At 44.6% G+C, this 24,904-nt stretch overlaps 2 protein-coding genes across 5 annotated transcripts in view; one reads left to right on the plus strand and one right to left on the minus strand.

Moving 5' to 3' along the window:
• The first annotated feature begins 2,024 nt into the window (after positions 1 to 2,024).
• On the plus strand, positions 2,025 to 10,806 carry LOC112225404 (GA-binding protein alpha chain-like). Of its 3 annotated transcripts, none has more exons than XM_042306343.1 (10): positions 2,025 to 2,319; positions 3,920 to 4,017; positions 4,149 to 4,293; positions 4,518 to 4,602; positions 4,754 to 4,981; positions 5,186 to 5,380; positions 7,277 to 7,333; positions 7,749 to 7,877; positions 8,030 to 8,222; positions 10,035 to 10,806. In XM_042306343.1, exons 2-10 carry the CDS (start codon positions 3,941 to 3,943, stop codon positions 10,243 to 10,245), a joined length of 1,320 nt encoding a protein of 439 aa, XP_042162277.1. In that variant the 5' UTR covers positions 2,025 to 2,319; positions 3,920 to 3,940; the 3' UTR covers positions 10,246 to 10,806. The 3 variants fall into 3 exon arrangements, with proteins under 3 accessions (XP_042162277.1, XP_042162276.1, XP_042162278.1); XM_042306342.1 differs by having other exon boundaries at positions 2,026 to 2,319; positions 3,915 to 4,017; XM_042306344.1 differs by lacking the exon at positions 2,025 to 2,319 and adding an exon at positions 2,956 to 3,451 and having other exon boundaries at positions 3,915 to 4,017.
• Positions 10,807 to 12,909: 2,103 nt separating this feature from the next.
• The window catches only part of LOC112225405 (amyloid-beta A4 protein-like), a 29,794-nt gene continuing 17,799 nt past the window's right edge, over positions 12,910 to 24,904 (minus strand). The window contains exons 7-17 of one of the 2 annotated variants that reach the window (XM_042306341.1): positions 24,649 to 24,782; positions 24,272 to 24,346; positions 22,445 to 22,603; positions 19,730 to 19,858; positions 19,482 to 19,581; positions 19,226 to 19,293; positions 18,820 to 18,964; positions 18,623 to 18,676; positions 14,480 to 14,571; positions 14,099 to 14,245; positions 12,910 to 14,005 (exon numbers count right to left, since the gene is read on the minus strand). In XM_042306341.1, coding sequence (XP_042162275.1) covers positions 13,904 to 14,005; positions 14,099 to 14,245; positions 14,480 to 14,571; positions 18,623 to 18,676; positions 18,820 to 18,964; positions 19,226 to 19,293; positions 19,482 to 19,581; positions 19,730 to 19,858; positions 22,445 to 22,603; positions 24,272 to 24,346; positions 24,649 to 24,782 — 1,205 coding nt within the window. In that variant the 3' untranslated portion in view covers positions 12,910 to 13,903. Of the gene's footprint in view, positions 14,006 to 14,098; positions 14,246 to 14,479; positions 14,572 to 18,622; positions 18,680 to 18,819; positions 18,965 to 19,225; positions 19,294 to 19,481; positions 19,582 to 19,729; positions 19,859 to 22,444; positions 22,604 to 24,271; positions 24,347 to 24,648; positions 24,783 to 24,904 lie in introns of both variants that reach the window. The other variant, XM_042306340.1, reaches the window with a different exon arrangement.

Consider the following 24,904-nt stretch of genomic DNA (forward strand, 5'->3'; position numbering starts at 1 on the left):
ATATATTGTGAGATTGATTGATTGATGTACGTGAAGAGGGCACAACAAAGTCTTTCCCCCTCAGGAAACTAAAAAGATTTGGCATGGGTCCTGAGATCCTCAAAAAGTTTTACAGCTGCACCATCGAGAGCATCCTGACGGGTTGTATCACTGCCTGGTATGGCAACTGCTTGGCCTCCGACCGCAAGGCACTACAGAGGGTAGTGAGTACGGCCCAGTATATCACGGGTGCCAAGCTTTCTGCCATCCAGGACCTCTATACCAGGCGGTGTCAGAGGAAGGCCCTAAAAATTCTCAAAGACTCCAGCCACCCTAGTCATAGACCGTTCTCTCTGCTACTGCACAGCAAGCGGTACCGGAGCGCCAAGTATATGTCCAAGAGGCTTCTAAACAGTTTCACAGCTTCTACCCCCAAGCCATAAGACTCCTGAACAGCTAAGGGGGAAGATGCGTTGTCATGCCCTCTTCACAACTGTTACGGTGTGTTTGGATCATGATAGGGCCTTAGTGATGTTGACACAGAGGAACTTGAAGCTCTCAACCACTCCACTACAGCCCCATCGACTATTTACAACCCCCCCCCATACACTGCCGCTACTCTATTATCTATGCATAGCCACTTTATTAATAACCCTACCTGCATGTACCTATTTATCACAATTACCTCGACACCAGTGTCCCGGCACATTGACACATTGACTCTGTACCGGTACCCCCTGTATATAGCCCCGCTATTGTGATTTACTGCTGCTCTTTAATTCTTAGTTTTTCCTATCTTTTACTCTTTTTTTGTATTTTCTTAAAACTGTATTGTTTCTTTGGGGTCGGTGTCCCTTCCACAGGATGGTTGAGCTAATGTAGGCTAATTGTTAATGTAACCACACTGTCCAATTTACAGTAGTTGTTACAGTGAAATAATAACATGCTATTGTTTGGGGAGAGTGCATAATTTTGAACATGAAAAGTTATTAATAAACAAATTAGGCATATTTGGGCAGTCTTGATACAAAATATTGAACAGAAATGCAATGGTTCATTGGATAAGTCTAAAACTTTGCACATCTAGTGGCCAAAATCTAAATTGCAACTGGGCTGGAATAATACATTACGGCCTTTCTCTTGCATTTCAAAGATGGCACAAAAAAATTCAAAAGAACGGTTGGTTTTTTCTTTGAATGATCTTTTACCAGATACATTGTGTTATATTCTCCTCCATTCCTTTCACATTTCCACAAACTTCCAAGAGTTTTTCCTTTCAAATAATATGCAAATCCTTGCTTCAGGGTCTGAGCTAGAGTTAGATTTGAGTCATTTTAGGCAAAAATGTATCAAAAAAAGGGGCAGATCCTTAAGAGGTTGGGCTTGTAAGTAAGCATTTCACTGTAAGGTCTACTACACCTGTTGTATTCACCACATGTGACAAATACAATTTGATTTGATCATGGCTACTGAATGTGTTGCCCAGTCTGAAATCAGTCTATTGCCTACCACCCACTCCTTGCTTACTTGCTTCTTCCCTTGGGAAATTATTTTTGGAGTGAGAATGTTTGAGGTGTCTGAGCATTATGCATATGTCACTTACTGGTACAAGATTAGTATTCTTGGTGACTAGATATATCAACATTACATACAATATGTATTCATTATGAACAGGCACTGCAGCAATAGGATACTATTTAGATAATTACATTTTAGTAATTTAGCAGATTCTCTTATCCAGAGCGACTTACAGTTAGTGCATTCATCTTAAGAAAACATATCCCAGGCACACTTTTCCTCAATAAAGTAGTAACATGTATCAGCAAAGTCTGATCTAGAAAGGGGTGGGGGTCAAGTGCAAGTGTATACTAGATAACACTTTGAAATTAATAACACATCCTTCTGTAATAAGAACTCATTCACTTTACATGTTTGTTTGGGGATTTTATTAATAACATATTCAAATTTAGAATTTACTAGGATATCTATGGGAGGGACATTGTGGAATAAGAACTACTGATGGCTGGTTTATTTCAATACATAAGTGCAAGCATACAGCGACTATCTACAACAGCCTGTTGTTCCAAGTGGGTTAAATGCTAAAAGTCTGTAATTATGCTTGATTCAAACATCACATACATATACATAATTCATTACAACCAAATATCATTATGTATTTGTTTACAAGAGTAAACGCTGGTCTGTCTAAAAGGCAAGCTTGTCCCCGCCCCCTCGTTGACCAAAAACTTGCATGAATTCGATTTGAGTGAAGGCTAGCTAGCTTGTTATCCTACATCGACTCATAGCAAGTCCACAATCGTGGAGTGTACATTTGAAGAGGTATGAGTATTAACTATTTTTAATTTATATATATGAAATCCATAATATATGACAGGAAGTGTATCTCCTTTTACTATGCCTCATCGGTCTTCCCGCTTTTTGTATCAAACTATGTTTGCAAGTTAGCTGCTAGCTAACTAACGTTAGCTTGTTGATCCGCTAATGTTATGCCACATGCCATGGTGGATGCATTAACCTAACTAAAAGCAATAACATCAAATCCTAAATACTACTGAAATGAATAGTTTTCAGACGACTTTACAACTACAAAATAGCTTTCTAAAATGAGTTGCCTTCGATGTACCTCAAATCCCAAATCCAACTTTCGACACGTTTGCTACTAACGTTAGCTAGCTAGGTATAGTGCTAGCTAATGCCAACGACAGCTTGCGCGGTCCAGTTGTTCGCCGTGTTGATACGTTATACGGTTAGCCAAATATAAATAAGCTTTCTTAATGTCATAGCTAGCTAAATATAATTTTATAATCGAGCAAATTACTCCGGAATTTTCCCCTCACCGCTCTCGGAAGTCTAGACAACACTGTAAACTTAGCCAGGATTTCCGGCTCCTTTGCATTTGCCCCTCTGCTGTTTTGTTTCCGTTTCTTCCATTTCCGTTTCAAAGTTTTCCAGATTATAAGTTTCATAGTATATTTTCATCGACATTTAAATCAGTTATTTTAGTGAATACTTTTTTTACAGTCAGTATCAATTGTGTATTTCACATGAGAACCAACCCCCGTTTGGCGCTTGCCTCACCCCTCCACGTAACATCGCTGACAAATATGCTGGCTAGCGAGCTTTGTATTGCTACAACATTGTAGAGCTATGCTACGCGTAAAATGAGTATTCGTACCGATATATATATACACGAAGTGTTTGCTTTCAAGGGCGTTAAATTGATAAAGTTTATGTCATGATTTATAAACTAATGGCCCACCGCAAGGCCTATGCGTTGGAGAGGCCTCGCCCTGGAGTTAGTACTTAAGCGCACACAACTCTCTGCCGCCCAATGAGAAACCGATGAACTCTATTCATCAAAACTGTCAGTCACTGGTCATGAACCTTGTAGATTTTATTTTTTTAAGCATTTTATTTGGTAAAATGCCACTTTTCATTAAATGCATTCAAGGTAATTTACTAAATGTTTTACTGAAGTGACAATTTTGTTGCTATTCCTCAATGTTATTTTAATTGTATATGAAACAATATACCACGGGTATGACGATAAACATTTTTTTTACTCTTCTAATTATGTTGGTAACATGTTTCATAATAGCAATAAGGCACCTCCCGTTTGTGATATATGGCCAATATACCACAGCTAAGGGCTGTAGGCACTCTATGTTGCGTTGTGACCACGAACAGCCCTTAGCTGTGGTATATTGGTCACATGGTATACTGGCCATATACCACAACCCCTAGGTCCTTATTGCTTAAATATACCAATCAGCATCCAGGGCTCAAATTACCTGGTTCATAATTGATGATATCTGATGTGAAGCCATTATATGTGTTTTTAACATAACATCAGAAAATAATTGATGTAATCTAAATGTTGATTGATACTTACCCCCTGCCTGTCTTTTCTTCAGAATAGGTTTAATCTTGGTGTACAGCGATGTCTAAAAGCGAGACCGAGGAGATGATAGAGATCGAGATCGATGGACAGGAGAAACAGGAGTGTCTGGAGGAGGGGTGTGTGATATATTTTACAATGTGAAAAGGCACCCATAAGCCCATCAATTCAAACCCAGCTCCCTCCCTACTACTGATGACTTAACGTTACTATTTGTGTGTTTTTGTTTGTGTGGTTGTGTCATTTTCAGGGTTGAGGAGCAGACCATCACATCAGCCGATCTGATCCAACAGGACATCGACATCAATGAGCCAATCGGTAACCTGAAGAAGCTCCTGGAGCCCCGTATCCAGATGCCATTGGACGGATATGAGATCTGTCTACAGGACATCCAGGTACTGATAGAGGCCTGTATTTAAGGGGTTGAAATATCTGTCTGACCTGATACTAATGGAGAGTCTCATGTGTTTTAGAGTTTATCATTTGATGGAGAAATGTGTTTAGCATTATCTAATTTATTATGATCTCCCTTTCTGACCCTCCCATTTGCTCCCTCCTCTCTTATTATTCTGTCCTTTTCTCTCTCCCTCTCCCGTCCACTTTCTTTCTGTCTTTCCAGCTACATCCAGACCACAGCCTCTTTGATCAGGGAGTGAAGACCGATGGCACAGTGCAACTCAGCCTACAGATCATCACCAAGCCAGGTACACACATAAGACTGCACTAAGACTTTATCAAAACCCAGGCACCCAAACTATAGACGCACACAAATGTTGCACCATAACAATTAGACTGTCGATACTATTGAATCGCACTCTAACCTCCACTCACCCCCCCCTGCCTCCTTTCATCCAGGCGAGGAGAAGCTGAACATCCTGGAGATTGTGAAGCCGGTGGAGACGGTGGAGGTGGTGATCGACCCAGATGCAGCGGGGGAAGAGGGCACCCTGATGGAGGAGGAGGGCCAGCTGATCTCAGTGGAGCGCTCTTCCCTGTCAGACGACACATCGGAGCAGGTGACCCGCTGGGCCGCCGCACTGGAGGGCTACCGCAAGGAGCAGGTCCGCCTGGGGATACCCTACGGTGATGAGTACACACACTGAAACACATGAATAAGACACAACACAGATACACGCACACTCTGAAACATAAAAACATAATTAATCAGGCAGTTACACACCATTGTACAAAGTGAGGCCAGTTTGCTGCAGTTGCCTTGACATTTTTAACAGACAAAAAAGCTGTAGTCCGCATCCTAACAGTCTTGTAATGTGTCTCTCCTCTCAGACCCAGTACAATGGACGGCAGACCAGGTGATCCACTGGGCAGTGTGGGTGATGAAGGAGTTCAGCATTGACGAGATGGAGGTGGGTGGGATTCACATCCTGGGTTGCGACCTCTGCACTTTCACCCAGGACGAGTTCCTGCAGAGGGTCCCCAGTGGAGAGATCCTCTGGAGCCACCTGGAGCTGCTTCGCAAGTGTGAGTCACTGAGTTAGTGTGTTAGGGTTAAGGGTTAGCCTAAGTAGAGCCATAATAACCATATTGTTTACACATACTTTGTCCCTTCCCACTGAGAACAGACATCAAATAAAATTGTATTCGTCACATTTTTTTATTTTTTATTTATCTAGGCAAGTCCGTTAACAACAAATTCTTATTTACAGTGACGGCCTAGGAACAGTGGGTAAACTGCGTGAAATGCTTACTTACGAGCCCTTTCCCAAAAATGCAGAGTTAAAAATGACAAAAAAATAGCACAATCAAAAAAGGAAATGGTAACACAATAAAATAACAAGGCTATATACAAGGAGTACCAGTACAGAGTCAATGTGCAGGAGTACAAGGTAATTGAGGTACATGTAGGTAGGGGTAAAAGTGACTAGGCTATCAGGATAGATAATAAACAGAACAGCAGTGTGTGTGTGGTGTCAATATGCATATGTAGTGTGTGTTAGAGTGTAAGTGTAGTGTGTGGGTAGAGTCAATGGCCCCCCAAAAAGGGTATCAATGCAAATAGTCAGGGTATCCTTTTAATGAACTTTTCAGCAGTCCTATGGCTTGGGGATGGAAGCTGTTCAGGAGCCTTTTGGTCCCAGACTTGGTGCTCCGGTACCGCTTGTCGTGCAGGTAGCAGAGAGAACAGTCTATGACTTTGGTGACTGGAGTCTTAAACCATTTATTAGGGCCTTCCTCTGAAACCGCCTGGTATAGAGGTCCTGGATGGCAGGGAGATCGGCCCCAGTGATGTACTGGGCCGTACACACTACCGTCTGTAGCACCTTCTGGTCAGATGCCAAGCAGTTGCCAAACCAGGCAGGGATGCAGCCAATTAGGATGATCTCGATGGTGCAGCTGTATAACCTTTTGAGGACCCATGCCAAATCTTTTCAGCCTCCTGAGGGGGAAGATGCATTGTCATGCCCTCTTCACAACTGTTACGGTGTGTTTGGATCATGATAGGACCTTAGTGATCATCATAATGCCAGGTTTCTGACCTCCCTATAGGCTGTCTCATCATCGTCGGTGATCAGGCATACCAACGTCGTGTCATCGGCAAATGTAATAGTTGTGTTGGAGTTGTGAGCGGCCACGCATTCGTGGGTGATCAGAGAGTACAAGAAGGGACTTAGCACGCACCGTTGAGGGGCCCCCGCATTGAGGGTCAGCGTGGCGGATGTGTTGTTGCCTACACTCACTACCTACTTCCTGTCAGGAAGTCCAGGATCCAGTTGCAGAGGGAGGTGTTCAGTCCTAGGGTCCATAGCTTAGTGATGAGCTCTGAGGAAACAGCATTCTCACATAGATGTTCCTTTTGTCCAGGTGGGAAATGGCAGTGTGGAGTGCAATAGAGATTGCATCATCTGTGGATCTGTCGGGGCGGTATGCGAATTGGAGTGGGTTGAGGGTGCCTGGGATTATGTTGTTAATGTGAGCCACGGCCAGCCTTTCAAAGCATTTCATGGCTACAGATGTGAGTGCTATGGGGCAGTAGTCATTTAGGCAGGTTACCTTCGATCTTGGGCACAGGGACTATGGTTGTCTGCTTGAAACGTAGGTATTACAGACTGGGTAAGGCAGAGGTTGAAAATGTCAGTCAAGACACTAGCCAACTGGTCAGCGCATGCTTTTGAGTGTTCGTATTGTTAATCCGTCTAGTCTTACTCACATCGGCTACAGGGAGTCTATTCCACGTTGATTTCATTGAAATGATGTGGAAACATTGATTCAACCAGTTTGTTCCTAGTGTGTTCAGATCTGAAAATTCTGAAGGGATAGAGGCTATGAAAGGGGATTGAGAGCCTGGCCAAGCATGTTAATTGAAGTTGGTTTTTAGCTCATACTGTATCTGTCCCTGGCTGTCCCTGTTCTTTACAGATGTGTTGGCCAGTCAGGACCAGTCTGGCCAGGAGGCCACAGTCACCATCGACCAACGTATGTTTATTTCCTCTCTCTCTGACTCACTGTCACCCTGAATGCACCTACCACACTATCTTTCCCCTGTGTGAGTTGTTGCCTGTAATAAAAAGCATGAGCTGGTGCACACCCAGAGAAAATTATTTTAATGTGGAGGTGCTGACTAACGGGAAATAAACTGTAAGCTATAAAAAAAAATTGTTTCAGCATCACTGTGCCTTCTTCGGGGTCTTGAGAAGGCACGGTGATGCCGAAACATTGATGTTTTTTTTTTATAGCTTACAGTTTATTTCCCGTTAGTCAGCACCTCCACATTAAAATAATTTTCTCTGGGTGTGCGCTTTTAATTAGGAACACCAAACTGACCATAGATCAGTGTCTAACTTAATCATGTATGTTTTTGAGTGTTTGAACCTTCTGTCTCCGCCACCAGAGGTCCAGATCATCCCGGCTGCTGTGCCGACCTCGCACACCACCATTAAGGTGCTGAAGCAGAGCCGCGGCCCCAAAACACCCCGCATCTCCGGAGGAGAGGAACGCAGCTCACCTGGCAACCGCACAGGTATGCATACATGTGTGCGTACACCTGAAGAGCATAAGTCTTGATGTTTTTTATGAGTGCCTTAATGGTGTAAGTGTATGTGCTCAAATCTGATGTGGATGTACACACACACACACACGAACACACAAACGTCCTCTCACCTGTCCTTGCAGGTAACAATGGTCAGATCCAACTGTGGCAGTTCCTGTTGGAGCTGTTGACTGATAAGGATGCTAGAGACTGTATATCCTGGGTGGGAGAGGAGGGAGAGTTCAAACTCAACCAGCCTGAACTGGTTGCCCAGAAATGGGGCCACCGCAAGAACAAGCCGACCATGAACTACGAGAAACTCAGCCGAGCACTCAGGTATGTCAATCGGCCTGTCCCCCCCCCATTTTCCTCTCTTAAATTTCCTTTGCATAGATTTCTTGTCTTGTTTCATTTGAGCCCTTTGGCCTATGATAGGGCTAAATTGAAAGGTTTCTTACAGAAGAAATATGAAATTCATATGCATAAGCATGGTAGCAATTGAAAGGGAACAGTTTGGAGGTTATGGGAAAATGATGGGAAAAGCCCAAATGTGCGTAAACAACAGTTAACCTGACACGACTGAATTCAAACATTACACTGTAAACGTTTTGTGCATTTTACATATACTGTACTTTTTGCCGCATTTGTTGATAGCTAAATATGAACATACTGTGAATACATTCAGTCACATGATTAGGATATTCCTGTAAAATGTGTGGTAGGTGCAACATAAGAAGAAAACAAATGACAAAGGTTTGAGTGAGAGGACTAACTGGTGTCTCCAAGTGGCCACACACTTCTCCAAAATGCACAGTTCCTAAGTAATTTCAATGCACTTTTATGAAAAAATGTATTGAACTATAATATGCTTTCTTTGAGCTCTCCTAGCTGTGCCGTTGAGGAACTAGAGCAAGCACACTTGTAGTTGTTTTGTTTGGAACACAACCCGGTATCCCCATCACACAGTTATTGTTGTTTACGCAATCCAAAAACGGCCCATTTATCAATCGCAATCTGGGTCAGGAGGCCATCATTTGAAAGCTTGTTCTTTTACCAACATGACTAGCTAAGTTATAAAATCCAATCTTAGTGTTAGTTTCACAAGGCAATTCAGAGATGTTTTGGTGTGCATAGAAAGATTCAGGTGTGTGTTCCACAACATATGATCTTAAAAATAGACTGATATACTCTGTTCAGAACAGCCCAGGTTATGACGCCATGTCATCTTCTACCTCGAATATAGTGGCCATAAACGTTGACACTGTAAATGACATGAGTGTTTTATGGAAATGTGAGAAGAAAAAACACGACGTAGCACCCTTATGTAGACATAGCTCCACCCACATCTGTTCCATACACCAAATATAACCATGTGCATTTCAGAAATATTCTAATTAAGTGTTTACGTAAACATGTCTGTAAAACCAGAATGAGGACAACGTGGTTTTACAAATATGTTTTATGTTAACACTATTAGAATATTTATGAAATGCACATTGTTATATTTGGTAACCTGTATTTTCCCTCGACTCAACCCCATTCGATGCATGGAACGGATGTGGGTGGAGCTATATCTACATAAGGGTGCTAATAAATAAAACTCTCAAGCTCTGACGAAGGCCGTGAGGCCGATACGTAAGGCGTATTAAAGATCAGTGATTACTATTGAGAGCAGTGTGCGGGTTTCTTTTTTCTCCCTCATCTTATTCAACTGTTACCATGCACCTGCAAAAAACCTAGCTCAGATGTGCAAGTGCCTTTTGAATTATGATATGGAAATGTGTAGTGCTTGTATGGCATCACAGCGGTATTTATTATAATCCTCAACATCTCATCTTTCAAAATACATTGAGTCCTCTTTACAGCATTTCTCTCACTCCGATAACAAAACGTTTGCAAAAGTTGCCCAATTAGCGGGAGGGATGTGGGCAACTTCTTGTCCCGTGCAGTGCTCAAGTTCAGAACAGCTGTCAGTCAAAACCCATACAGCGCTGTGAAACGTAGGGCCTGGGCTCTGGCCATTTCATAGCATGTTAATGTACAGCCACTGCATTCCAATGTAGGTGCTTATCGGTGCACAAATCTGCCATTTTCAACCCCTATACAGGTATGAGTGTAAAAGGATACTTAATCTGATTATTTTCTCAGGTATTACTATGATGGGGACATGATCAGCAAGGTGCAGGGCAAGCGCTTTGTCTACAAGTTTGTGTGTGACCTGAGGACTCTGATTGGCTACAGCGCTGCTGAGCTCAACAACCTGGTGACTGAGTGTGAGCAGAAGAAGCTGGCCCGCATTCAGTTGCACGGAATTGGCCAGCCCATCACCACTGTGTACGCCTCCGCACAGGACAGCTGAGGGGGAGGAGCCTGGGGCTCTTTGATAAGGGTAGAAGTTGCCCATAGGCACAGATCTAGGATCAGACTACTATGACCAGCCCTAAGCTTAACCATTAGAAGGTGGAAATAATAAACTGACCGTAACTGTCTATGGGCAACTTCATCCTACTCCTTTGGGTTTGATTGGAGACGGGGCTGAGGCAGGATGGGGAGGTTGTTTTCTTATTTTATTTTAACCAGGGCGGGAGAGTGTCTGTGGATATTGTGTGTGTGTGTGTTTGAGTGAAGGAGTGTCTGGATATTGTGTGTGTGCCTCAGTGTGTGTGCATGAGCGTTTGAGTGAAGGAGTGTCTGTGCTTGAAATATGAGCTTTGCATTTTTTTTGTTCCTTTATCTGTAGCTTAGTATCCTTTCCATTGTATATACCGGTTCTCCATGTTTTTGATAGCCACAAGGACAGTGTATTTTCATATTTTCCATTTATAAATGATCTGTTTTGTATTTTATTTTGAGTGTCTTTTTCCCTGATGAGCTGGACATTTTCTGTCCTCCAGGGGGATTAAAATTTCAAGTTTTTTCCTAAGGACTCAGTGTAACATTGCTCCAATGTAATGTGTATACACAAACACACTCTTTTGCGCCATAACGTTTTCAAATGTTTTATAGTTCCTCCTATATAAAACACTTGTCATTCACACAGTACTCAAGCTCTGTCATGAATAGAGCAGAGCTCTGTATGTACATAACATTTTTTTTTATTGATGGGATGTGTGTAGAAAGCTTTGTAAAGGTACAACGAAAGTCAGAATTAACAAATGAAATATGGCACGAGAATCCTTGACAACACATTTACCTGATTCAGTTTGTGTGTGTGTAGATCTGTGGAATAATTGCACAATATGAATGTCACATTCATGTCTATTGGAGGCTGTAGTTTGACTTAATTTTGGGAGGGGGTATGTCTGGTCTCTACTACTGCCTCTAAATACTGATCCCAGATCTGGGGTGTGTTCAGTGAGGTGAAACATTCTGAATGGTGCAGATAGAAATGTAACAAACACTACCTAATAGACAATGACATCTGATCTAAACATTGACGTTGTGCCCTCCATATCAGGACCCAGATTCACAAAACCTTAAATGTATTCTTAACTGGCATTTTTTTCCTTAACTATAGATTTAAGAAGGAAATCAAGTTGCTATTCTTCAAAGGTTATTGGGGAAAACAATTGCGCTATTTCTTATGTTTTGCCTTGAGAAAAACATTAATAAATTAGATTATTTTCAACAATGTCCTTAATTCCAAGATATAGCTAAACTCAGGGCAGTGAGAGAAAAAGCTCATGAAAGCAATTGAACATATTTAATTCACTCAACCTTCATCTGAAAGTTTCAGTATTGATTATTTTAAATCCAAGAACATGTTTTACAACAGTATTTTCAGTAAGGAATATGCTAACACATTTGCCATGGCTAGCTAGACACCTTTTTTTTTAATGGCAAGAAGATATGAGATGTTCGTAAGAAAATAAGATTGTTGAGGAATTGCACTTAGGAGCTTATTTTTCTTAGGTTTTTGCACAATACGTGTTTTGTGAATCTGGGATCAGGTCCGTTTTTCACCTCGCACACATTGGTCCGAGATCAATTTTACCATCAAACTGGTCTGAGGTCAGTATTTCTTTAGCCTCTGCTTTTAAATTCAGGAGGTCTGAGACTTCGAGATTTGACAAGACAAGCAAGAAGGGGGATATCCACCATGAAACACAGGTACATGTATCAAACACTGGAGGGAATGTGTGTGTGAAGAGTGATGATACGAAAGGTGTCAGGGAATGTCAGATTTGTACGTTCTAATTTTTATCACACTCGATCCCTGCCCATCTCTATCAACATAAACTAATTCTCTTATACCAACTCCAAAGCGCCGCACACACACCAAGCCGACACAGCACAAAGAGAGAAGGAGTAGTAGAGAAGGGATGGGGAGCAAGGCTGTTGGGGGGGGCTATGGGACAGAGAGAGGGAGTGATAGAGAAGGGATGGGGATGGGACAGAGGGGGGTGATAGAGAAGGGATGGGGGACATGGGAGAGAGAGGGAGTGATAGAGAAGGGATGGGGAGCAGGGGGTTATGGGACAGAGAGAGGGAGTGATAGAGAAGGGATGGGGAGCAGGGGGGGGGGTCTATGGGACAGAGAGAGGGAGTGATAGAGAAGGGATGGGGAGCAGGGGGGTCTATGGGATAGAGAAGGGATGGGGAGCAGGGGGGGGGGGTCTATGGGACAGAGGGTGGGAAAGAAAGAAAATGAGTGAAAGCCTGAGAAAAATATAGATTATTTCTGTTCCATAAATTATATTCATAGATATTCACAGATGATATAGGAATTGGAAAGATTTCTGAAATAAAATGAGGAATGGAGCTGAAACACAATTCTATGGACATGGAATATCAGTTAACAGACAGGGAGTGCCGATAAACAGAGCAGTAATACCAGTAAATCATCTGACTCTAAATGAGTGCATAGAACACAAACAGTAACACATTCGACTTCCTTTCAGATACTATTACACTTCATATTACATATAGAGCATGCAGCTAAGACAGAATGAGGCATGGGGGAGGAGAAAACAAAGGAGAGCACAGATTCTGTTTAAAGCATGTCTCCGTGACAACAAAAAAACAGATTTGAAAAACTTTTTTTCTCTTCATATCACAAGATAAAAGAAGACAGTAAAATGTTCGATCCTGCTAAGTGTACATGTGAGGCCCAGTCCCCACGACAGGAGCCAGGTTCTCTATGTATATCCGTCATCAATATCACCATGCACTACATATAGTTACAGCTTTTTTCTGCCTTGTTTCAATACATTTTGCACAAAATAAAAACATTCAATATTTCTTCATTTACATATTTCTGAGGACATTATATATATATATATATATATATATATATATTTTGTATATATGTTTTACCTGAAAAACAAACCTGAAACTCTTGGGATATAATCCTGCAGAGAGGAGCTCAGGGTAGACTGAGCCCATCCTCCCTTCACTAGCACTAAGAGCTGTTATATCATCACCAAAAACAGCACAGCCGTCATCTGAGGGGCAGTGGGAGAGATGGAGGGAGGAGGGGGGGGAGAGGAGAGTACTTCAGAGGGAGGAAGATTACAGGTGTATATGAGGCCTCTGTTTAGCCCTCTTAGAGATGTGAGTGCTGTACTGTGGGGGAGGGCCAACCCACAGATACATGGACAGATAAATCAATGTGTTTCTCTACTCTGTACAAACGCTACAGGATCTCACCTGTGATTGGCTAAAAATGTGTAGGTGAAGAAGGATACCCTTGTCTGACTAATGCCAGCTATGGATGTTGATGTGCTGCACTCTACGAGGAAGAGATGGTGAGTGTGTGGCTTGGTTCCATTTAGCCTCCTAGTCCCTTGGCCTTCACCACCCCTGGGTAGCTATAAGTAATATGACCACGGCTCTTTCTAACCCAATAGATTTACGTGGAGCTTCAGTCATACTGGTTTCACCAATCCAGTCCTTTAAGATCCATTGAAATTAAGAGTAGGAGCGAGGAGAAGGGTTTAGGGACCAAAATGCAACGGGGCCTAGGTGTGAGGGGTTAAGGAGGGTTCAGGGTCAGTGAGGGATCAAAGGGTAGCTCCTTAGTTCTGCATCTGTTCGAAGAACTTGTAGGTGGGGTTCTCATAACCATTCTGCTGCATCTTGGACAGGTGTCGCTCCTCTGGGGTCACTGCAGCATCCACCTGCAACACACACACCAGGTTAACACACAGGTACAGAATACACACGCACAGACAAACACAAGCACGCACGCAAACACACACACTCTGTCTTACCTCGATGACTCCGTGATGGATGGAGGTGTACTGCTTCTTCCTCAGCATGATCAGAGTGATGACGATGACTGTCGCTATGACAACCCCGCCCACCATCAGCCCAATGATGGCACCTTTGTTGGAGCCAACATCCTCAGCAAAGAACACCTGGTAATAATCAACACAACACATGTCAATCAAACTGGATATGGTGAGTTTTTGTTGAGTGTTTCTACAGGTATAGACTGTGATGAAAACTGTGTCAACAAGTCTCCAATGCACAGATAAGCCATTATAGACATGTTCCCGTTTCTATGATAAACATGTGAACTACTGAGCCAGTTTGTGATGTATACATGTACGAACATGTACCAGAGTATAGGTACTGAATGTTTTCCGTACCAATTTTTGATGATGTACTCTATAGCTGGCGCTTTGCCACTCTCCTTTCTCCATCCGCACCTCATGGAACTCCTCAGGCCTCAGAGCAGAGACTCAACACACACAGAGAGAGAGAGCATCATACACCATGTAACGGTTTTCTAGTGGTGATGAAGGAGAGTCGGACCAAACTGCAGCGTGTCGATTGCGATCCATGTTTAATATAACAAAGAAACACGAACTTACAAAAAACAATAAACGAAACCGAAACAGCCTATCTGGTGCAAACTAACAACGAGTACACATAGGACACTAAGGACAATCACCCACGACAAACTCAAAGAATATGGCTGCCTAAATATGGTTCCCAATCAGAGACAACGATAAGCACCTGCCTCTGATTGAGAACCACTCCAGACAGCCATAGACCTTGCTAGACAACCCACTAAGCTACAATCCCAATACCACCACCAAAATCCCAAGACAAACACACCACAATTACAAAAACCCCATGCCACACCCTGGCCTGACCAAATACATAAAGATAAACACAAAATACTTTGACCAGGGCGTGACAGAACCCCCCTAGGTGCGGACTCCCGAACGCACCTCAAAACAATAGGGAGGGTCCGGGTGGGCGTCTGTCCATGGTGGCGGCTCCGGCGCGGGACGTGGACCCCACTCCTTTAATGTCTTAGTCCCCTCTCCCTTCGTCCCTGGATAGTCCACCCTCGCCGCCGACCATGGCCTAGTAGTCCTCACCCAGAACCCCACTGGACTGAGGAGCAGATCGGGACTGAAGGACAGCTCGGGACCGAGGCAGCTCGGGACTGAGGGGAAGCTCGGGAGTGAGAGAAAGCTCAGGAGTGAGAGAAAGCTCAGGAGTGAGAGAAAGCTCAGGAGTGAGAGAAAGCTCAGGAGTGAGAGAAAGCTCAGGAGTGAGAGAAAGCTCAGGAGTGAGAGAAAGCTCAGGAGTGAGAGGAAGCTCAGGAGTGAGAGGAAGCTCAGGAGTGAGAGGAAGCTCAGGAGTGAGAGGAAGCTCAGGAGTGAGAGGAAGCTCAGGAGTGAGAGGAAGCTCAGGCAGGTAGATAGATCTACCAGCTCCTGGCTGGCTGGTGGTTTCAGCAGATCCTGGCTGACTGGCAGATCCTGGCTGACTGGCAGATCTGGAAGAGTCTGGTTGACTGGCAGATCTGGAAGAGTCTGGTTGACTGGCAGATCTGGAAGAGTCTGGTTGACTGGCAGATCTGGAAGAGTCTGGTTGACTGGCAGATCTGGAAGAGTCTGGCTGACTGGCAGATCTGGAAGAGTCTGGCTGACTGGCAGATCTGGAAGAGTCTGGCTGACTGGCAGATCTGGAAGAGTCTGGCTGACTGGCAGATCTGGCGGCGCTGGGCAGACTGGCGATGCTGGGCAGACTGATGGCGCTGGGCAGACTGGCGATGCTGGGCAGACTGGGGGCACTGGCGGCGCTGGGCAGACTGGCGGCACTAGCTGCTCCATATAGGCTGACAGCTCTGGCGGCTTCTTACAGACTGACCGCTCTGGCGGCTCCGTGCTGACTGGCAGCTCCTTGCAGACTGGCAGCTCCTTGCAGACTGGCAGCTCCTTACAGACTGACAGCTCCGTGCAGACTGACAGCTCCGTGCAGACTGACAGCTCCTTGCAGACTGGCAGCTCCATGCAGACTGACAGCTCCTTGCAGACTGGCAGCTCCATGCAGACTGGCTGCTCCATGCAGACTGGCTGCTCCATGCAGACTGACAGCTCTGGCTGCTTCATGCAGACTGACAGCTCTGGCTGCTCCATGTAGACTGGCTGCTTCATGCAGACTGGCAGCTCGGGCTGCTTCATGTAGACTGACAGCTCTGGCTGCTCCATGCGGACTGACAGCTCTGGCTGCTCCATGCGGACTGACAGCTCTGGCTGCTCCATGTAGACTGACTGCTTCATGCAGACTGGCAGCTCGGGCTGCTTCATGTAGACTGACAGCTCTGGCTCCTCCATGCAGACTGACAGCTCTGACTGCTCCATGCAGACTGACAGCTCTGGCTGCTTCATGCAGACTGGCAGCTCTGGCTGCTCTATGTAGACTGGCTGCTTCATGCAGACTGGCAGCTCGGGCTGCTTCATGTAGACTGACAGCTCTGGCTGCTCCATGCGGACTGACAGCTCTGGCTGCTCCATGCAGACTGACAGCTCTGGCTGCTCCATGCGGACTGACAGCTCTGGCTGCTCCATGTAGATTGGCTGCTTCATGCAGACTGGCAGCTCGGGCTGCTTCATGTAGACTGACAGCTCTGGCTGCTCCATGTAGACTGGCTGCTTCATGCAGACTGGCAGCTCGGGCTGCTTCATGTAGACTGACAGCTCTGGCTGCTCCATGCAGACTGACAGCTCTGACTGCTCCATGCAGACTGACAGCTCTGGCTGCTTCATGCAGACTGGCAGCTCTGGCTGCGCTGAACAGGCGGGAGACTCCTGCAGCGCTGTGTCGGAGGAAGGCTCTGGCTGCGCTAAACAGGCGGGAGACTCCGGCAGCGCTGGAGATGAGGAAAGCTCTAACAGCGCTAGATAGGCGTGAGACTCCGGCAGCGCAGGAGAGGAGAAAGGCTCTGGCTGCGCTAAACAGGCGGGAGGCTCCGGCAGCGCTGTAGAGGAGGAAGGCTCTGGCTGCGCTGAACAGGCGGGAGGCTCCGGCAGCGCTGTAGAGGAGGAAGGCTCTGGCTGCGCTGAACAGGCGGGAGGCTCCGGCAGCGCTGTAGAGGAGGAAGGCTCTGGCTGCGCTAAACAGGCGGGAGACTCCAGCAGCGCAGGAGAGGAGAAAAGCGCTGGCTGCACTGAACAGGCGAGGCACACTGAAGGCCTGGTGTGTGGTGCTGGAACTGGTGGTACTGGATCGAGGACACGCACAGGAAGCCTGGTGCGGGGAGCTGCTACCGGAGGGCTGGGGTGTGGAGGTGGTACTGGATAGACCGGACCGTGCAGGCGCACTGGAGCTCTTGAGCACCGAGCCTGCCCAACCTTACCTGGCTCGATGCCCACTCTAGCCCGGCCGATACGAGGAGCTGGAATATACCGAACCGGGCTGTGCACCCGCACTGGAGACACCGTGCGCTCCACAGCATAACACGGTGCCTGCCCGGTCTCTCCAGCCCCCGGTAAGCACAGGGAGTTTGCGCAGGTCTCCTACCTGGCATAGCCATACTCCCTGTGAGCCCCCCAAGAAATTTTTGGGGCTGACTCTCGGGCTTCCATCCGCTCTGCCGTGCTAGCTCCTCATAATGCCGCCTCTCTGCTTTTGCTGCCTCCAGCTCGGCTTTGGGGCGACAATAATCTCCAGGCTCATTCCAGGGTCCTTTACCGTCCAATTCCTCCTCCCATGTCCATATCTCCAGGTGGTGCAACCTCTCCCACTGTAGCTGTTGCTGCTCCTGCTGCTGCTGCCTCTGTTGCCTCTTCTCCTGTTGCTCCTTTGGGCAGCTACACTCCCCTGGTTTAGCCCAGGGTCCTCTCCCGTCGAAGATCTCCTCCCATGACCAGAAATCCTTGGTGAGCATCTCCTTTTTCGGCTGCTCCTGCCTGTTGACACGCCGCTTGGTCCGTTGGTTGTGGGTGATTCTGTAACGGTTTTCTAGTGGTGATGAAGGAGAGTCGGACCAAACTGCAGCGTGTCGATTGCGATCCATGTTTAATATAACAAAGAAACACGAACTTACAAAAAACAATAAATGAAACCGAAACAGCCTATCTGGTGCAAACTAACAACAAGTACACATAGGACACTAAGGACAATCACCCACGACAAACTCAAAGAATATGGCTGCCTAAATATGGTTCCCAATCAGAGACAACGATAAGCACCTGCCTCTGATTGAGAACCACTCCAGACAGCCATAGACCTTGCTAGACAACCCACTAAGCTACAATCCCAATACCACCACCAAAACCCCAAGACAAACACACCACAATTACAAAAACCCCATGCCACACCCTGGCCTGACCAAATACATAAAGATAAACACAAAATACTTTGACCAGGGCGTGACACACCATCCAAACATACACACATAATCAAAGAGACAAACACAACCGAAACCACAAACATACCCATGCAGCGTAAACACAATCATACACATACTATAGGAACACACACACACTTACCAGGCTGAGTGGGCAGACCTCTATCTGGAAGTGGACGAGCGTCAACAGGCTCAACTGCTTTAACAGAGGAAACACTCACTGACAAAAAGCTTTAGAGCATGACCAATTTAATAAATAATGCACGAAACAGCTGTTCTGTGTGTGTATTTCCGTGGTTTTCTGGGCTGTGTGTTAGGCTGGTTGTGTTAGTGTGTTACCATGGTTGTCGGTGTTGGGTTGGTTGAAACTCTCTGGGTGGATGAAGCCGAGTCTTTCCAGGCCCATGCCAGTGTCCAGAGGGGCAGAGCTGTAGGCCTGGTCAGGCATCAGGGCATCGTTCCCATAGCTCACCCTGACATCAGTCTGCAAACACAGGATACACATGACTGACTTTCAGTGTGTGTATCAAGTAAACTTCAATAACAGTTCTATATATATATATATATATATATATATATATTTTTTTTATATATACATATATATTTTTTTTATTTTATTTTATTAAATCACTCCCTGAATTGATTGCCTTCCATCTGAATTGGTCCCAGCCCTGGTGTGTGTGAGATAGGAGAGATTGTAACATTTTTATGAATGAGAGTGTGCATGCCTGTGTATAAAACTCACCCTCTCATCACTCTGCAGAGATGAGACTTGCTGAGACAGCTCTGACTGAACCCTCTGCATCAGGATTGCTACACACACAGAGACAGAGACAGAAGGGGAAAATAGAAGGAAAAGGAGACAGAATGAACAAGCCAGAAAGGAAAAGGTATAGTCGGTACATAAACTCTGTAATAACACAATATAGTATTACACTGTGTATGGACCGAATAATAACACGAAACTGCAGTATATGGGTAGGAGTAGGGCGGACACTCACAAACTTGGTCTTGGATTTTGTTGGCCATGCTGGGCACTTTGAAGAGCAGCCCCAGGGATTGGTTCATCCTCTCGTCAATCACACGCAGGTGGGTCATCACCTGGAAGTCAGAAGTGCTGAGGTCAAAGGAGTTACACGGGACACAGAGTGAATGAATGGGCTGAATGTAGTGTATTATAGTAGGTTGAAGGGTGAGCATAGGGGCTTATGGGTAGTGGAGTGTGTTATAGTGGTGGTGGGGGGTGTACCTGGGGTCGGATCTGAGCAGCCTTCTTGGGGTCCACCATGCGGACGTGTTCGTAGTGTTTCAGGGTGTGTTGTCTGTCCTTCTGCTCCGCACGGACATACTTCTTCAAAAGCCCCAGCACCTGACGAGGCTAAGGGGGGGGATGGAGGAGAAGAAAGTGAAATGAGGGAGAGAGGAAGTGAGAGAAGGGGGACAGAGAGACAGAAAAACTAAAAGAGAGAAATAAGAGGTATTGATGTGGACAACGTGTGTGTACAAGTGAGGATGTGTTTGATTATAGTGAGAATGACTGGTCAGTGGGTATCCACAGTAAGAGTATATGTACAGTATGTAATGAGTGAGTATCTGTGTACATTATACATGGTTAGGGATAGATATATATATATATATATAGACAATATGTATATCTATGGTAGTGTGTGTATAATATGTAATATATATATAAGTTTGGGATCACTTAGAAATGTCCTTGTTTTTGAAAGAAAAGCACAATTTTTGTCCATTAAAATAACATCAAATTGATCAGAAATACAGTATAGACATTGTTAATGTTGTAAATGAGTATTGTAGCTGGAAACAGCTGATTTTTTGTGGAATATCTACATCGGCGTACAGAGGCCCATTATCAGCAAACATCACTCATGTGTTCCAATGGCACATTGTGTTAGCTAATCCAAGTTTATAATTTTAAAAGGCTAATTGATCATTAGACAACCCTTTTGCAATTATTTTAGCACAGTTGAAAATGTTTGTTCTGATTAAAGAAGCAATAAAACTGGCCTTCTTTAGACTAGTTGAGTATCTGGAGCATCAGCATTTATGGGTTCGATTACAGGCTCAAAATGGCCAGAAACAAAGAACTTTCTTCTGAAACTCGTCTATTCTTGTTCTGGGAAATTAAGACTATTCCATGCGAGAAATTTCCAAGAAACTGAAGATCTCGTACAACGCTCTGTACTACTCCCTTCACAGAACAGCTCAAACTGGCTCTAACCAGAATAGAAAGAGTAGTGAGAGGCCCCGGAGCACAAGTGAGCAAGAGGACAAGTACATTAGAGTGTCTAATTTGAGAAACAGACGCCTCACAAGTCCTCAACTGGCAGCTTCATTAACTAGTACCCGCAAAACACTAGTCTCAACGTCAACAGTGAATAGGCGACTCTGGGATGCTAGCCTAGGCAGAGTTCTTCTGTCCAGTGTCTGTGTTCTTTAGCCCATCTTAATATTACATTTTTTTTAAGATTAAGATTACCCTTCACTGGAACTAATATTAATTTTTTTTTAAGATTAAGATTACCCTTCACTGGAATTTAGGGGCCTATACTGAACCATGGAAAAACAGGCCCAGACCATTATTCCTCATCCACCAAACTTTACAGTTGGCTCTCTGCTTTGTGTCAGGTAATATTCTCCTGGCACCCGCCAAACCCAGATTAACCCGTTAGACTGCCAGATGGTGAAGCGTGATTCATCACTCCAGAGAACGCGTTTCCACTGCTCCAGAGTCCAATGGAGGCAGGCTTTATACCACACCAGTCAACGCTTGACATTACGCATGGTGATCTTAGGCTTGTGTGCGGCTACTCTGCCATGGAAACCCAATTTCATGAAGCTCCAGACAAACCGTTATTGTGCTGAGATTGCTTCCAGAGGCAGTTTTGAACTCAGTAATGAGTGTTGCAACCGAGGACCCTTTTCACTCGCTTCAGCACTTGGTGCTCCTGTTCTGTGAGCTTGTGTGGCCTATCACTTCGTGGCTGAGCCGTTGTTGCACCTAGACGCTTCCACTCCACAAAAATGACACTTCCAGTTGACCGGGGCAGCTCTAGCAGGGCAGAAATTTGACGAACTGACTTGTTGGAAAGGTGGCATCCTATGACGGTGCCACGTTGAAAGGCACTGAGCTCTTCAGTAAGGCCATTCCACTGCCAATGTTTGTCTACAGAGATTACATAGTTGTGTGCTCGATTTTATACACCTGTCAGCAACAGGTGCTGGGACATTTTCAGCTTCCAGGAATTGTGTACAGATCCTTGCGACATGGGGGCGTGCATTATCATGCTGAAACATGAGGTGATGGCGGCGGATGGCATGACAATGGATCTTGACACTATCTTGATAAAATCCAATTGTGTTCATTGTCTGTAGGTTATGCCTGTCCATACCATAACCCCATGCCACCATGGGACACTATTCACAATGTTGACATCAGAAAACAGCTCACCCACACAACGCCATATACGTGGTCTGCGGTTGTGAAGCCGGTTGGATGTACTGCCAAATTCTCTAAAACAACATTGGAGGTGGCTTATGGTAGAGAAATTAACATTAAAATATCTGGCAACAGCTCTGTTGAACATTTCTGCAGTCAGCATGCCAATTGCATGCTCTCTCAAAACTTGAGACATCTGTGGCATTGTGCTGTATGACAAAACTGCACATTTTTGAGAGGTATTTTTTTGTTGTCCCCAGCACAGAGTGCACCTGTGTAATGATCACGCTGTTTAATCAGCTTCTTACTATGCCACACCTGTCAGGTGGATGGATTATCTTGGCAAAGGAGAAATGATCACTAACAGAGATGTAAAATAATTTGAGAGAAATTATATTTTTGTTCGTATGGAACATTTCTGGGATATTTTATTTCAGCTCATGAAACCAACACTTTACATGTTGAGTTTATATTTTATTTTTGTTCAGTATATACTGTATATACCCTGGGTGGGTTGGCCTGCAGGGCGCTACGGTAGTTATCCAGGGCCATGCGACGGCAGCTGTTGAGCAGGGCCTCCACCCGGGCAATGTGGGTCTCAACCAGCTGCTGTCTCTCTCCTGCTGCCTCCTGCTCCAGGGCCTCCACCTTCTCCTGGAAGTGCTGCACACAAGAGCACACAGAAACATTCATACACACTAGTATACACACACACACACACACACACACACATTACTGACACGCACATAGGCACGCACGTGTATTGATGGGCTCATCTGTAAGGGCTCATCTGTAAAAGAGACCTTGGTTTCAGCATGACTCTATGTCATAATTAAGGTTAACTTTTTATGGCTGCAGGGGCAGTATTGAGTAGCTTGGATGAAAAGGTGCCCATATCAAACGGCCTGCTCCTCAGTCATAGCTGCTAATATTTGCATATTATTAGTAGTATTGGATAGAAAACACTCTGAAGTTTCTAAAACTGTCTGAATGATAACAGAACTCATATTGGCAGGCAAAATCCTGAGTTGAAATCAAAATAGGAAGTCAGAAATCTGAGTTTGTATAAATTCACCAGAGTCCCCAATGAAATCCCCTTGAGATATTAATGATGTTGCACTGCCAAGGGGTTCCGCTAGATGTCAACCATCAATAAAAATTATAATGAGGCTTCTATGTTGTTGTGGGAGTGAATGAGAGCAGAATATATCAGATGTCCATCAAGCAGCCATTTTGTGATCCCACTTTTTCCTCATGGTAGTCACTTGCGTTCCATTGCTCACGAAGACAAGAAAGAATATTCCGGAACTTTATTGAAGCTATATGTTAAAAACATCCTAATGATTGATTCTGTACTTAGTTTGAAATGTTTCTTCGACCGGTAATATCACTTTTTGAAGTTTTTGTCCGATATAACGCTAACCAGAATTAGCGTTTGGATATGTATACCAAACGCTTTAACAAAAGAAGGTATTTGGACATAAATAACGGACATTTTCGAACAAAACAAACATTTATTGTGGACCTGGGATTCCTGGAGTGCTTTCTGATGTAGATCATCAAAGGTAAGGGAATATTTATCATATAATTTCTTGTTTATGTTGATGCCATCAATGCGGCTGTGGTGTTTTTAAATTGAGCGCCGTCTCAGATTATTGCATGCATTTTGTTTCCCGTAAAGTTTTTTTGAAATCACACACAGCGGTTGCATTAAGGAGAGGTATATCTATAATTCCACGTGTATAACTATATTATCATCTACATTTATGATGAGTATTTCTGTTGAATGATGTGGCTATGCAAAATCACTTGATGTTTTTGGAACTAGTGAATCTAACACGCCAATGTAAACTCAGATAACATGGAGTCCTATGAGTGTCATCTGATGAAGATAATTCAAGGTTAGTGATTCATTTTATCTTTATTTCTGGTTTTTGTGAAGGCTATATTTTGCTGGGAAATGGCTGTGCTTATTGTGGTTTGGTGGAGACCTAACATAATCGTTTGTAGTGCTTTCGCTGAAAAGCCTATTTGAAATCGGACACTTTGGTGGGATTAACAACGAAAATAGATTTAAAACGATAGACACGTATGTTTTAGCATGTGACCAAGCATTTCGCTACACTCGCATTAACATCTGCTAACCATGTGTATGTGACAAATAAAATTTGATTTGATTTAGGATTTGTAATTATGAGATTTCTGTGGTTTGAATTTTGGCGCCCTCTATATTCACTGGTAGTTGTCATATCGATCCCGGTATCGGGATTGCAGCCATAACAGGTTCAATAAAAACTATATATACTGCGCGCGCACACACAGCCCAGGTACCTGAATGACAGCCTTCTTGTCAGCGTGAGGGAGACTCTTGGCCTGCCTCTCTGCCTCCTCCCACTCTCTCATCACCTGGAGAGAGATACATCAGAAAACACACCTTTCAGTTCACATCAGAGAAGGGATCTCACACACACACACACACACACATACGCACATCCGATAATGCCCCTAATATAACATGGTGAGGTAACTGGTAATTTCATTTCATTTGGAACCTTTGCATCATCACATCATAAACCCAAGGTCAGTTATCGTCACCCTGTGTGTGTGTTGATATGCTGTGTTATGGGCAGAATGTAACTATTCTCGCTGTTAATGCGGTGACGTGCCAAAACTGACTGACTGACTCTCTCTAGCTCAAACACACACACCTGGGACATCCTCTCACGGTGCTTGGCCTCCAGACTCTCTTTGGCCTTCTGGAAGTCGGCGTGTTCGTTGTCGTCTCCAGTAGACTCCAAGTAATGGTCGACTACGTCAGGGGGGGCAGGGGCCATGGTGGGCACTGGGGGAGAGGGGAGGAGAGGTAGAGCGGAATGTGGATGTCCACAAAAGGTTCCAGAGAGAGAAGTTAACTGTTAAACAGTGACATAGCCTCCTCCACAAGTCTACATTATCTGCCACTGT

The sequence above is a fragment of the Oncorhynchus tshawytscha genome, linkage group LG26 (assembly GCF_018296145.1).
Source record: "Oncorhynchus tshawytscha isolate Ot180627B linkage group LG26, Otsh_v2.0, whole genome shotgun sequence".
NCBI lineage: Eukaryota > Metazoa > Chordata > Actinopteri > Salmoniformes > Salmonidae > Oncorhynchus > Oncorhynchus tshawytscha.

Coding starts and splice junctions, on each gene's coding strand:
- LOC112225404 (XM_042306343.1), top strand. CDS start 3,941: ATGTCTAAAAGCGAGACCGAGGAGATGATAGAGATCGAGATCGATGGA. Junction 7,334..7,748: donor CACAGTCACCATCGACCAAC/GTATGTTTATTT, acceptor CTCCGCCACCAG/AGGTCCAGATCATCCCGGCT. Junction 7,878..8,029: donor CTCACCTGGCAACCGCACAG/GTATGCATACAT, acceptor CTGTCCTTGCAG/GTAACAATGGTCAGATCCAA.